We start from the raw sequence: 14,204 nt of genomic DNA, 5'->3' as shown, positions 1-14,204 counted from the left end.
ATCAGACTGCCTGTAAAAATCGTTAGATCACTGGGAAAAATGAGTGCTGGCTCTATGCACCCTCTGCTTTTCGGACCTGGAGGTTGCTCTGGCTGCTTTTGCCAGGCAGGCAGAAGTCACAGCCCGAGCAGAGGATGCCGGAGACAGGTTAAAAGCCTGAAAATCACTGCCACCTGCTGACACGCACGCTGCTGTATACCCACAGCCGTCACTTCCCCTCTCCTGTGAGGACACATTTTACTCCTCGCCCTCAGCAGACTCCCAGCAGGAAGGTGTTTTGCCTAAAAATCCCGAGGGCCTGGTGTGGCCGTGGCGGGTTCTGTGCCTGCTGGCCATGCACGCCAGACAGACACGGCTTCACCTCGCCGCCGACACAGAGCTAAAAACCCATCACATCCCCCACGGAGCAAGCCCGGGAGCTGTTTGCGGGCAGCCAGCACATCTGATAAGCAAATTCCTTGCCCAAGGAACGCAAGGCAAGGTGAGAGAATTAATCGTTGCTGGAGACAGAGCTCAGGCTTCTTACCCGTAGGTTTCAGTGGTATCACCCCAGCGCTCGCCCTCACCTAGAAATGCCGAGTTGTCCCGCTGCCCTGGCTGCAGCCTGCCATAGAGGGACTGCAGCACCTTGGCGCTTCCAAACCTCTTGAATCGGGACCGCACGTGCTCGTAGTACCACTCCAGGGACCCGATCTTCACAATCCTGCTCCAAGAGGGGAGAGAGGGTGATGAGCTAGCCTCCCATCGCCACGGGGCTGGGAGGACTGCAGCACCCCAATTCCCTCGTCACCCAAGTGACCCCAGACAGATTTTCTCCCCGTACCTGGAGAGGCGGCAGGGGTCGCAGACCCAGCCCTGCTCCTTCTTGTTGTAACGGCTGCAGCTCTTGCAGGTGTAGAAGTGGCAGTCCAGGCACTGCCTCTTGCTGTTCAGCAGGAATTTGAAGGGCTGCAGGCAGTGGACGCAGTGGGTTTCGTTGAGGTGGGACTGATTTGTCAGGAACGCCCTCTTGCTGCTTTCCTGGTCGATCTTGCACTTCAGCTCCCTGCAGAAAGACCCCAAAGCAGAGGGACAAGCATTATGTGGTGGGCAGTAATATAATGTAATCTCACCGAGCTCTGCCACCTCTCACGTGGCGAACTCCATAACCCTCGATAATTTCAGGAAATGATTTTCCAGGGAGCACCCTGAGCCCCACAGCTTGTGGAAAACAGCTGCAGGGCAAATCTAATTAATGACAAATCAGGGGTTAAATAAGCGGAGTCGAGCAAAGCGGCGGGCTCTGGATTCAGAGCAGGTTACAATCTTAGATTAAGGAGAATTAAGAGAGGTGTTGATCCAGTCCCTCGGTGCTAAATTCAGCACAGATTTATATCAAAGACAGGATGCTTGTGCAGTGAGGTTCTGGCCGCAGCCGGTGGAGATGCTCGTGATGCTCCCGTGAAAGCCCAGCTAATGTGAACAATTTGGGGAGCATGCCCTCTCTGCCACCAGAGCTGGCTATCAGGGCTGGTCCCCATGCAGGAAGGACCCTCAGCAACAGTCAGGACCATCCAAAACACACATTTCCACCCACCTGCTCAGAGCAGGGGCCGAAGGCTCTGCCTGAAGGCTCTCTGTTTGTTCTCTGCACCAGCCCAAATATGTTTGCCTTTGGGGCTACGGTTGCGAGACGCTGTTTGACTTGTAGGGAAGGTCCTACAAGGCTTGTTTTCCGCCTAGGCAGGGTTGGAAGCTGCCTATTCCAGAGCAGAAATCAGCCTGGGCCACACACCTTGAGCAAGCAGCAGGCTTCATGGGGTTTCTGCTGTACCCGGCTGCCTCCACCATCACTAAGTTTTCCTCCAGGGCTTTGCCATGGAGAAACGAAGGCAAAACATAAGACAAAAGCTCTGCCAAGTCATTGCCAGGTGCCACTCGTGCCCCTCCTGCCATCCAGATCCTTGCACCAGGATTAGGTCTATTATTAGATCAGCTCTATTTCTTTTTCTTTTTCCCCATGGAGATTTTTAAAACCAGCTTGCTGCCAGCACACCATTCACTGTTATGCTGGGGCGGCTCCAGCTTACATTAACCGAGGCTCTGGAACACGTAAATCAGTATAAAGACCCAATTGGGCATCTACTTTTTGATATTCAGATGCTCACTGTCCTAGCAGTGTTGCTAGCAACACGGTGCTAATGTTAAGCAGTAAATTTCTATGGGAATACCAAAAACAAAGCAAACAAAAAACCAAACAGAAAACTCACGATGCTGCAGACTGTGCCAGCCCTACAAACCAGCTTCTAGACACACAGCTCAAGGAAACAGACACTTTTAACCCTTTTTCTCTGTATTTTGTTTTATACAGGCATGCTCCCTTCCTCGTCCACCTCCGTGGAGGGGCAGAGCTGCAGGAGCCGAGGACACCCACTGCCATGCTGTGTTCTGCAATCCCCCCTGGCAGGCGAACCAGTTTTCCCGCCAGCTGTCATCAAATCTCCCAGTTAATTGCACCAGCAAGCCAGCGAGGCTCCCAGGCGCTCCTGCATCTCATGAAAAGGGGATTTTTCAAACCTACTTGCTTCTTCTGCCGCTGAAATTGATGCTGATTTCTTCCAGAGCGAGCATCCTAGGGGAAATCCCTAGCAAAGGATGACTCTCCGCCCCTCACCCTTCCCTTGTGATCCAGTGGAGGAATCATCTCTATCAAACACCCTGTTTGTAAGGGTATGAACATACATCCATTTGCTGTTCTGGTGACTTTTGATTCTTTTTCCAACCATTTATGGTTCCCTAAAACTTTCCCAGAGTGGCACACACAACATATTTAAGCCTACTGGCAACAGGTTCAGTTATTTCTCAGAGATTCTATAGGACCCCATGGGCTCCCAGGACCCACTAAATTGCTGACTGCCAATCTCCCACAGTAAATACTGTGACATCTGCCAGACCCCACGGTGTGGGTACTCACTCCAGCCGTTCCTCCTCTTTCTTCCGCAGGTCAAAGTCCCTCCGAACCACCTCCCAGACGTGCCTGGCCTCCTCATCGGTCAGCTTGGAGAGATCCAGCTTCCTCCCCATCTCACGCTGGCGAGTCTGAGTGACAAAAGCAGCCACGTCACGGAGCTTAAAACGCCTCCCCAGGGGAAAAAAGGCAGGAAAGCCGCGGGGCTTGGCACGGGGCTGAGCATCCCCTGGTGTGCCAGCTCGCCCGGAGCAACCGGCTCCAGCACACCAGGTCCCGCCAGCCTGCCCCAGCACCTCCTCTGCACTCCCGAGCCTCTGCTCCTTGCTGTATTTCGACCCTTAAACCCATCATCCTGCACCTACAGCCTTGTGTGGGGAACAAAAAGCACCTTGGGGTGCTGTCACCAGCATGACCATGCCAGAAACAGGCCTCCTGTATTCATCAGCTGCTCTCCCAGTGACCAGGAGAAGCTGAGCTTCACTTGTAACAAACAGCTTAATTTGGACATGGTGCTCCCCTCATTTACAGTTATCAAGAAAAGATGGTTTGACAGGATTAAAAGAAAAACAAAGCACTTCATATACATGAAGGAATATATTTAAATTGCAATAATCCAATTAGCAAAGCTGGTCTTGTTATCATACTTGCTGTTCCCTCTCTGGGTAAAACATTGTGTTTTAGCACAACATTCATGTACATTAAAAGAAACCCTTTCTTTATCTCCATCGGAGCAATGCTAGGCACACTTCGTTTCCCTTGACAGGTATCTTGTCAAAAAACAAGCCAGCAGGAGCAAAGGGGAGAAACATTCAGCCGGGTGGGAGCAGGGAAGGATTTTTGAAGGGAGTTTTCTACCCCACCAACTCTCCTGAAACAAAGATTAGGCTAAACTCCATGAACAGAGCCACAAGAGGATTTTTGAGTCCCTACCTGGAGGAATTTGGTGCAGAAAAAGCAGTTGTTAGAGATGCTGAGCTGCAGAGGAGGAACACAGGAGCCCCGCTGGAAGCCATGCACTGATGTCCAGCGCAGACTCGGTCCCACAAAGGCAATTAGTTTTTTGGCAGGGGCAGAGGCGAGCCGAGCTGCCCTTACGTAAGCTTATTTGAAAGCCCCACTGAATCCGAACAGCAAAGTGGGTCAATAGACACCAATTAACATCACAACGAGACCCTGTTCCAGGGCCTTTCAGTGCAAGCACGGACGGGATCTCAGATTTGGGTTTGCACCCGTTGGGATGCAAGAACAAGGATGCAAGGACAAGGATGCACTGACATGTGGCCTGCTACACAATGAAAATGTAAAAATAAAATAAAACAAAATAAAAATACAAGCACACCTAAGCCCCCACACCCCCGGAAAGTGCTGTTTTAGCCAGAAAAACATCACATGGGCAGCTTCTTGGAGGCAGGTCCATAGATAGTCATAAATCTTGGGAACCACATTATTTTAGGGAGACTCCCCCCACCCCAACTCAATGTACCAGCCAAAAAAGGAGGATTTTTTTTTTACCTCTTTCAAGGCAGTTTGCTGAGTTTTGCAGAGGTTCAGATGCAGGCTTTCGGCGATCACAGCTTCTGCATGGGAAAGAAAATTAAATCTGCCTGACCGCAGCTGGTTCCCCTGTCATCGCTTCCTCCAACAATTATTCACGTGGGCTCCCGAATCTTGTGAACTGATGTAAAAAAAAATAAATCTATCCAAACAACGGAACCACACAGAGAGATGCTATCACGTGTCATGGGGCCAGACAGCATGACATGAAGTTCACCAGTGCTTGCGGCGACCATGCTTGCACGGGGTGGGAGTTAGGAGTGGGAATGCGAGGCAGGAGGAGGGGTTTTTTTTAATGTGTTCAAGCTCTTGGGTTTGGTCCTCTTGGGGACCGGAGTGGCAAAATGGAGAGGGAAGTGTTACGAGCTAAGCCCCTCCTAATAATTCAGGTAAGGGTAAAGTTTGGGCTCAGTTTGTGATTTTTGGCCTTGTCAGATAATAAAGGGATGGGATTTCGGGGGTAGGTTCCCTAAGAGAAGCATTCCTTCAGGGCTGCTCTTTTAAGCACGGTATTAATGTGAGCTGTTATCTTTGCATTTCTTGGCCGTCATTTATAAAATCAACTGTAAACTGATACAGAGCACAAGTGGCCTGGGCCTTCTCCGGTGTATTTTCTGATAACTGGAAGCAAACCCATCCTCCGTGAGCAGATTTCAACAAGCTCACTGGATGAGATACTGCTCACTTATCTCCACAGACAGTGAATCCCACCCCAGTGAGCCTACCAATGCTCTCACTCCTGATCCTTGTTTTTCACCTGGTAATTCTGGGCACTTCCTGGCCAAACCAAGGGACAGAACAGGTTATTTTTAAAAGAATAATGAAGTTTGATTTTCCAAACTTCTGCCCCAAGTGCTGCAGAGGGAACTTGCACAAGCTCTTCTACAAAGACCTCTTATCTTCCAACCCCAGCACGCCAGAGCAAAACAAGAAGGACAGGGAAGGGGTGTAATATGCCTCTGCTATTTCTGTATGTGGCCCACAAGGGATTTTTTTTTTCTATTAATACGACCATTTAATTACTTTACTGCATGACCACAGCTTGTTTGGATGCTGCCAGGATGACCCCGACAGCTTCGCTTAAAGAAAGTGGCCTTTCAACATTAATTATCAATTAGAAAACAACAGTCACAGGATCAGAAAAAAGATGTTCATGGAGTGTCATTTACAGGGTGGAATTTGGATTTCAAGGGTTTTTCCCTAATCATGTGAGCATTACAAAGCTGGGTGGTGGAGCAATAGGATGCACGACCTCTCCCTTCTCTTATCTAACCAGATTTTTCCAGTGTGGATCTAACCAGATTTTTGATGAATTATGCTACAAGCCTGCTGTCTACCTGACCTGAGAAGTGCTGCGTTGCCTGCAGAGAGGTCTAAGCCCCAAAACATGATCCAAGTTCACTGCGTTGCCCATGTTCCCCTGCCAGTCCTGCACCCAGTCCTAACCCCTTTCAAATCAGCGTGAGCTCAAGGCCATTTCAGACACAGGCATTTCAATGGCTTATGTGCTGCTACAGCAGGAGAAAACCAAGTTTTGTGCTCAGCAGGCTGCACCAGGCGTGCACAAATCCTGCTATCGTCTGGGCGACGAGGTGTCAGAACCTGGCTCTGAGGGAGTTCATCGAAAATTTTAATGCTGATCACGCATCTTAGGAGTGAAATACTTGGGGAATGGGCCACAGGAACTTGAATGGGTCACAAAATTTAGGGTGGAGGAGCCTGCTCGCTCCACAACACTGCGGAGGTGGCCACAGGCTTTGCCAGTTGCTTTGGGAACAGCTGGGGCCCTGAGCACCTACAGAGATGCAAAGAAGATCCCGTTTACCAGGTGGGGACGCTAACTGGATGTTCCTGTTCCGACAATTAGCAGGGGCGCAAACGAACTGTGCTCAGGCAAAGGGCTCTGCAGAGCTAGCAGCCTGGGAAACGCAGGAGTTTGTAATGCAGGAGTTTGGGCACGTCTGGGGAGCTTGCTTCGGGCTGTCTGAAGACACAGGCTGCCGTCACTGAGCTCGTTCCTGCTCTGCTGGAGTCCAGAGGGGTCTCCTTACCCCGTTAACAGGCAGAGAAGCAGACCCCACGTCTCCTCTGCCGCCGCCAGCCCTCTGAGAGATGCTGCTGGGGAGACGACATAAGGGAAGGGCTGACAGCAGAGGACTCGGTATTTCTGAAGAAAACCAGAGGCGAGTCCCCGGAGGTTGGCTGAGATCCACGAAAAAAAAAAAAGTGACATCCCCAAGCCAAATTCAATGTGTTTATAACCAGAAACCTTACCTCGAATATGGGATTTCGGATGCACAAAAACTGTTGGCCTGGAGCTCACTTGGACCCTGCTTTCTAGGCACCGAACTACAAACAAAAACCCCGATATTTTGCTTTCACTATTTACGCATCAGAAACCACCACTGAGCAGAGGCAAGTCCGTGGAAAGAGCTATCTAACACTGAGATCAGATTTTGCCCAGATTCTCTGAGCTGAAACCCCAGACACGGCACATCTCAGGCAGGCTGAGGATGGCTGCGGCGCGTAACGGCGGGGCAGAGATAACTTGCTGTCTGGCATCCGATCGTGCCACCGAAACAGAGATGGAGGGGATGATACCCCACTTCCTCAGGCCTTTGCGTGCCATTCTCTGGGCTGCGATGGATTTTAATGTAATGCTGGGCAATAACACAGCTTTACAGTCAAACCTGGGGGAATAACCACGAAAAATAAGATTACACTTACCGGGAGCGAGGCGACGGGGCTGATCACCAGAAACAAAGCCCTGCTGCCAAATTCAGCATGTAGGATCCTGGAGAGGGCACCCTTTGGGAGGTCACCCCAACTTCTATCCCATAAGCTGGCAAAATACCCAGGAAATTCACACAAACAAGTGCGCTTGGCTGCCAGAGCATTTAATAGGGTCACAGCAGTGCTGGGAACATTTCCACAGTGGGGTTTATAACCCGGCCTTGGGATCTCTACCTGCAGGACGGCTCAGGAGGAGCAAGCAGGAGAAGTGAAAGCACCTCGGGGCCCCGGTGTGGCCTATCACAGCTTTTTCCCCTGGGGAAAAACAAGCCCTCATTGTTCCAGAGGGACAGCCTGGCACCCGCCCTGCTCACACGGAAATAGGGGATGAGATAAGGTTTTGTGCGGCCGTAAGGCCACATCCCGGTGCTGATAAATGCAGTGCTGACCTACCCAGCAAGCCAAATGCAGGTGGCAAAGCCTGCGAGGAAGCAGGGCAGCTCGGCTGTGCTGGAATAACCCTCTCTTCACTAAGATTTCTGAGATGATGCTCTCCCCTAATCCTCTCCTATGAGGGTTTTTGGGTTCCTCGGGGACCCCAAAGGCTTCATGGGGTGTTTTGTGCTGGCCAAGCCCAGCTCTGCCAACCACAGGTATGTGCTCACACCACGGGGCGTTCTCAGAGTGTTGCTCAATCTATTTGAACACTGTCTGAAAATAGTTTTCTTTTTTTTTTTTTTGTTCCCTTCCTGTGACCCGCTCCAATATGGGACAGTGCCATGGCACTCCCAGACCTGCCAAGGTGCGTCCTGTTCTCTGCCCTTAACCCCAAGCAAGGGCACAAAGATTTTGGCCAGATTTTGGGCTGGTAGGAGACAGTTTGGGCAGGTGTGCGATGGGGCAGAGGTTGGTGTGGAAATGAAGACGTAGAGCCCCGGAGCTCGGCTGGGGACAAGCGGAGCTCCCATGCCCGCAGCTCCATCTCCATCCATCCCAAACCTGCTCCTTGTGATGTATGCAATTTATAACACTCCTGAGCTGGGTGGCATCATCTGGTGCTGGCTCCCAGCCCTCAGGCTCCTGCTGTCCCTGTCGGACGTGATCCCAGGGGTAGAGAGGAGGAGAAGGACAGGATGGAGCCGCAAAGCTCACCGCTGCACAAGCGCTCGCAGCAAGGGCACGCAACAGGAACCTCGCCAGCCCTGCCGAGGGAGGGCTGCTGGTCGATCCGCTCCCTAATGAGTTTCCATTTGGCCCTCTCTGCCCTCTTTTCCACGTGCTGCTGGCTCCCCGTGCCCTGCTGGCAGGCTCCAGCTGGGGCACAGGAGGGGCAGGCAGCGCTGACCCTAACGCAGATGGTGCAGAAGGTGATGGAGGCGCCCTGCACAAAATCAGCCTCTCCCTGGGCTGGGTTTTGAAGCAAAATCTCCCTGTGACACCCCGGTGGGATGCTGCAAGTGGAGATGGGCTGATAAGTCACCTGCTTATCAGCAGCCTCTGGTTACACAGCCGGCTGGCTCCAGCGCTGAAGCAGCATCAGCTGCTTTTCTCCTCCTCCAGCCATCGAGGCAAGCCGAAGGGGAAGGCAGAACCACAGGGCTGCTGTGTTTGTGTGGTTTGGGGCCGGTCAGATGATGATTTCCCCCCCCCCCCCAATCCGAGCAGCCAGCCACTCTTCACCACGGGAATAACAGCGAGGAGGAGAGCAGGCTGGCAAGGGAACGGTGCCAGCAGCACGCCTCCAAGCTACATTCTGGGGCTCTCCAAAGGGAGCTGCAAAATGCCCAGCAGAGGCACCCGGCATCCTAAAAGCCCCCGAGAGGCTGTGGGGTGTCCCCCCATCCCTGTCTGGCTTGCAAGCATCCAGCACCTACAGAAGCCTTGTGCTGCTCCTCTCCTGGCCAAAATAGCGCTGGAGGAAAGAGAAAGAGCTCGGGGATGCTCCTCCGGAGAGAGGTTTCCTTGTGCCACCGTGCGGAGCCCAGCAGAAAATGCAGGCAGCGAGCACATGATGAGTTTTTTTTTCCTTTTTTTTTTTTTTTTAATTAAAAAAGGGCTGCTGCTTTGCAAAAGCTGGGGTCTCCCCAGGATGCGATCCTGGTGTAGGGTTAAGGATGGGATGGGGTGGGATGCCACCAGACCCACCAGGACCTGTACCTGTAAGCCGTCTCCGCATCGTCTCAGCACCCAGGAGGAATTTTAGCTGAGGACACACCATATTTCTCTCTCGTAAACAAGTTTTTCTCAGCTCTCTCGCCAGGTACCGCCGACAGAGAGGTGCCCTTCCCACCCTGCAAAAGCCCAAACCATGTGGATACAAGCCAGCCCCATCGCTAAGAATCCCCGTTTGTTTGTCCTGTTGCCTTTGGAAAGCTCTCCCAGCCCCCGGGGAGTGCTTACCATTTCCTTTCCTCCTCCCTGTTCCTTCTCTTGGTGGAGAAGGAAAATCCCAGCTGCTGTCCCATGACTGCAGTGAAGCCTGGCCAGGGCTGGCCTCTTACAGGGGAAAAAAAAAATCGGGTCTCCTTCTCTCTCTTTTTGGTGTTCATCCTAGCTGAACACAGGCCAAACTGGCATTTCTGCGAAGCATTTTAGGTCATATAATGTAAAAATATTTCCTGCCGTTAGACAGCAAAGAGGATCTGGCTGTTGTTCCCTGCACACCTACACCCCCTGCAGCATCCTCCTCCTTTAAATAACACCTCCCCCGACCCTTATCACAGGATCACTTCGGTTGGGAAAGACCCTCAGGACCCTCAACTCCGTGCTCACCTGATGCCACCAAGTTCACCACCAAACCATCCCTAAGCACCACGTCCATGTGTGCCTGGCTCGGACCTGGTTGTGATGCCCCAGGCTAGGTGTGGGGGGAAAAAGGACCCCACAACACACACAAAACCAACATCATCACCCCTTAAAAGCATTTGGACACACAGAAGGACTACTTAAGCTAAATACACAGCTGATGCTGGGATCACACCATAGGAGAGCATCTCCTGCACGCTGCAGGCACCCTCGCTTGCTGCCCGTGGCCACGAGCCTCGGCAGGGGATCATTTCACTTGCGACATATTTTTCATTCATCCTTCAAGTGTCTGATTTCATCAGCCAGAGGGTCCAGCTGGTATTTTTACACCAAAAAAATTTTTTTTACACCAAAAAATTTTAGCCACTAAGAGACCCCCAAACTGTGAATTGGGAGAGGAAACAAATTAAAGCTCACCATAATGTCAGCCAAGAACCCACAGATGCTGGTGTTGGTGGATGGAGCACGTTGTCCTCTCGGCATCCATCTCCTCTCCAGCCACAGGACCCCTGAGCATTAGATAAGGCAGGAAAAGACACACAGGGTAAAGCAAAGAGATCCTAAATAAAGCAGAGAGATCCTAGCTTCAGGATCCATCCCAAAGACTTTAGGAACTATGCCTGCACCCCACCTGCTCCTGTGCTGCCTGCTCATCCCCAGCTTTCTCACCCCACCAACACCACGTTTCAGGCCAGGTGAAGGGACAGCATCCTCCCACCCCACAGCAGGGAAGCTCCTCGAGGGGTTCAGAAACCCTGCCTTTTTCCCAGGGCTGCTTTGGGCAAAAACTTGCCCTTTCCAGGTTTTTAATACCTGCATACTCAAGCTGTGGAGTTGCATCTGACATTACCCCAGCTTGGAGCAGGGGTTTTGTTCCCATGTGCCAGACCTGGAGGGGTTATCTGGGCTGGGGGAGGTTTTCTTTGAGCCTCCGAGGGGCTCTGGGGGACCAGCAGTCACTTCTCAGCCCCCCAGCAAGAGGCTGCCATACAGCCGGGAAACCTCTTGTTTATGGCTGACCAGAAAAGCAGCAGCCCCAGAGAGCTAGGGAGTCTTTTCAAATCCATTTTTTGCACCTTCACACCCCCAGAAATGCTCTGAATTCATGTCTTTGTGCCCAGCAAGCCTCTGTCCTCCCAGCATTTTCCAGAAGGGGTGGAGGGGAGGTGCCTACAACGTGCTTGGTGGCAGCTTTTTTGGGAGCCACCGAGCATCACCCGCGGCACACTCACTCTCTCCACACGCCTCCTCCCTAGGAGCGGCGAGCAGGGAACGTGCTGTCCCCAAGGCAAGGGGACGGGGTGCCTGGCCAAGTCATTTAAGAGCCACGTAACTCCTCCAGGCTGCTCTGGCACCCCCTGCCTCTTCCATATAGGTCCCAGAGAGACCAGTCCCATCCCAGCTTGCAGGTGACCGGCTGCTGGGTGTTTTTGGGGACAAACCTGGCGTTGTTCTGCCGGGGGTGAGCGGTGCCATTTCCCCTCATCCTGCTGTGGGATGAATGAATGAAACATTTGAGAGAGGTTGCATTAGTCAGGCTGGCAGGGCTGCTGGCTCCACATTTTATGTGGATTTTTTTCCTAATTTTTTTTTCCATGAGAGGCTAGGGAGGGTGGTAAACAGCAACAGTAACCATGCAAAGCTGTCCCCACCTCTTCCTGCGTGGGGACAGGTTGAGCTCACACCCAGGGATGTCCCCAGCCCCTGTCCTTTGAGGGCACCCAAAGAGAGTCCCATGTTTGGAGATGGGGACACCTGCATCACTGCAGATATTGTGAGCATCCAGGAGACGTTTCCAGATGTAGCAAGGATCTTACTGACCTCCCAAACCTTTGTGGCCAGCTTTTGCTCCCCAAAACCAAGCTACAAGATGACAAGACACTGTAAAACCAGCCTGGCTTCCTCAGCAAAAATGTTACTTGCCAAACCTCAGCAAAACAACAATCTTTTCCCCAGATAAATGGTTTCCAAATGCTTCCCCTCACTTTCCACCCCCCACTGTATCAAGATTGTAAGCGGGACCTTATATCTAGGTTATTTGTGCATTTTTTCTTTTTTTTAAATCAGAGTCCTGTTTTCTCCCCCCATGTGAGATTTTTATCTGGTATGACAGCCAGTCCCACTTACTGGTTTGCACTTGGTCCTGTGCAGGTGAGCTGGTGGTGCTGGGGAACTGGCATCTGGTCAAAGAAAAGTGAGAATTTGAGGTGTATTTAGGCAAAAAATGTTGGCTTTTTTTTTAGCTTTCAAGGGAGCTTCAGCCATCTGCAGGGGAAAAACTCAGCATCTCTCAAGTCATGCCTCATCAGACATTATTCCTGCAATAGGGAACCTCAACAAGAACCCCCCCAGGATGGGTGTATCTACACAAAGCTCTACATTTTCAGTGATCTCCTCTCCCTCTTTACATCTCAAGAGGCACTGCCTGGAAGCATCTATGTAAGAAAACAGGAGCAGCCATTGCAATGGCTGGCAAGGTCTGCTTTGGCCAAGACACATCACAAACCCATTTCCAGCCTTACATCTCCTACTTGGAGAAATATCTAGTTTCTTTCCTAGAAGCCAAGGACTGTGGTTCACATTATATTTTACTGACCTACAAGCTGCACATTGTGTTAGAGGGGAAATTATTCCTGTTTTTTACATATTTCATAGCAGTTTGTTCCTTCACATTGCAGACACTGCACAGCCCTTCCAGCAGCAGGGCTCTGTGCAGGCAGCAGCTTGTCAGGCTCCAGGTTTCTTCACTTGAGTTACGACCTCTCCTGTGTCCATGCAAACATGGATTAAGGATGTATACATTCATACAGCACACACAGCCCTGCCATGGGCTTGCTTTTATTGCTTCTTCAGGGCTTATCCCATCTCTATGCTTAGTTAGCAGTATTGGCCTCAGCTGGAGGCATTGCAACAAGACAGGCACCCTTTTAAAAATGCCTGGCTTATCAGAGGCAAAACATTTTCTGGCAAAACATTTTCTAGCATACCCAAAAGCTTTAAGGGGATCTGGTTTGGAAGGAGGGAAAAAAAAAAAAAAAGGAAGAAAGAGAAAGAAAGAAACAGCGCATTTCAGTAACTCCCATGTGTTCCTGCCAGGTGAAACTTTTATTTCATCTTTGGCTTTGAACTATATAAGAAAATGGTTAAGAAGCCACTAAATCACCTTTGAAACAGCCCTACGCTATTTTTCCTTCCAGGAGGACTTTCCCCTCTGGTCATATGGAAGAATCTGAAATTTTTGCTTTCACCCTTAAGGCTTCTCCTAATTACAGGAGTCAAGCCCCAGACACTCCAGCCCCCACAAGGCAGCTCCTCAGCAGGCATGCCCACCACCACTCTTTACCCTCCACACAAGCTTGGGATGCAAATCCCACTGCCTTATAGATAAAGGAGCTGAGACAAAACAGATACATTACCCAACATCACACACCAGAGCCCCTCCAAAAGACAGCAGCTCCCCCAGCACCACCCAAAGCAGCCCTGGGGATGCACTAATATACCCCCGCAGCCCTGGTGCCAATTAGGAGGTGTGCTCCTGATTGCGGTCAAGGCCCATTTGCACCTGGATGCTGGTTGGGAATGACAGAGCTGGGTGCCCTATCTTGTGCTTTAATTCCCACTCCAGATAACCCTGCTTGCTTTCTCCCACCCTCTCTGCCTGCTCTAGGGATGCTCCTGCCACTCTTGCTCCAGCCAAGGGTGGTATCAAAAGTGGTACAAATGCCTTGGGAGACAGACAGACAGAAAGTGCAGAGAAAAGCAAAGCCTCAGAAAATATTTCCTGGGCCATTTCCTAACTGGGGTGGTGGTTGGGGACTATTTGAAAGAAAGCAATGACAAATGCCTTGGAGCTAATTAAAACCATCTATTGTGAGCAAAATTAAAATGCAAGCTGCAGCCGGGATGCCAGTGCGTGGTTTTAGCAGGGCAAGAAAAAAGAGCTTGCTCTTTGAAATCATGCTCGGGTTGGTGATGGGGAAAGAGTTTTGGGAGTACCCCTGAATTTCCCAGCACGCAGCAGCCCTGCCTCACAGGGACGGGTTTGATTTGAGGGGATGAAGGTGGCCACGGGTCTGGAGGATGCCCAAGGAGTCCCTGGAGGAGAAGCCAGCAGATGGTGCTCAAGGATGGGGCCAAGCTGAGATGCTGCAACCACCAGAGC

The 14,204-nt window shown here is 51.3% G+C and overlaps 1 protein-coding gene across 11 annotated transcripts in view; it reads right to left on the bottom strand.

Annotated features, from left to right (window-relative positions):
* Positions 1–13,515, bottom strand: part of MLPH (melanophilin) — a 30,417-nt gene extending 16,902 nt beyond the window's left edge. Inside the window, exons 1-9 of one of the 11 annotated variants that reach the window (XM_083841414.1) lie at positions 13,459–13,515; positions 12,170–12,222; positions 11,485–11,532; positions 10,460–10,551; positions 9,638–9,731; positions 4,463–4,527; positions 2,954–3,078; positions 824–1,045; positions 567–703 (exon numbers count right to left, since the gene is read on the bottom strand). In XM_083841414.1, coding sequence (XP_083697540.1) covers positions 567–703; positions 824–1,045; positions 2,954–3,078; positions 4,463–4,527; positions 9,638–9,731; positions 10,460–10,551; positions 11,485–11,518 — 769 coding nt within the window. In that variant the 5' untranslated portion in view covers positions 11,519–11,532; positions 12,170–12,222; positions 13,459–13,515. Of the gene's footprint in view, positions 1–566; positions 704–823; positions 1,046–2,953; positions 3,079–3,880; positions 4,327–4,462; positions 4,528–6,778; positions 6,854–7,231; positions 8,862–9,394; positions 9,529–9,637; positions 9,734–10,459; positions 10,603–10,855; positions 11,265–11,484; positions 11,533–12,169; positions 12,223–13,458 lie in introns of those variants that run through there. The other 10 variants (XM_083841410.1, XM_083841418.1, XM_083841417.1 and 7 more) reach the window with 10 other exon arrangements.
* Positions 13,516–14,204: the final 689 nt, after the last annotated feature.

This window comes from Anser anser (genome assembly GCF_964211835.1).
Source record: "Anser anser genome assembly, chromosome: 6".
In the NCBI taxonomy this organism is placed as follows: domain Eukaryota; kingdom Metazoa; phylum Chordata; class Aves; order Anseriformes; family Anatidae; genus Anser; species Anser anser.
This window is presented reverse-complemented; position numbering and strand designations above follow the sequence as displayed.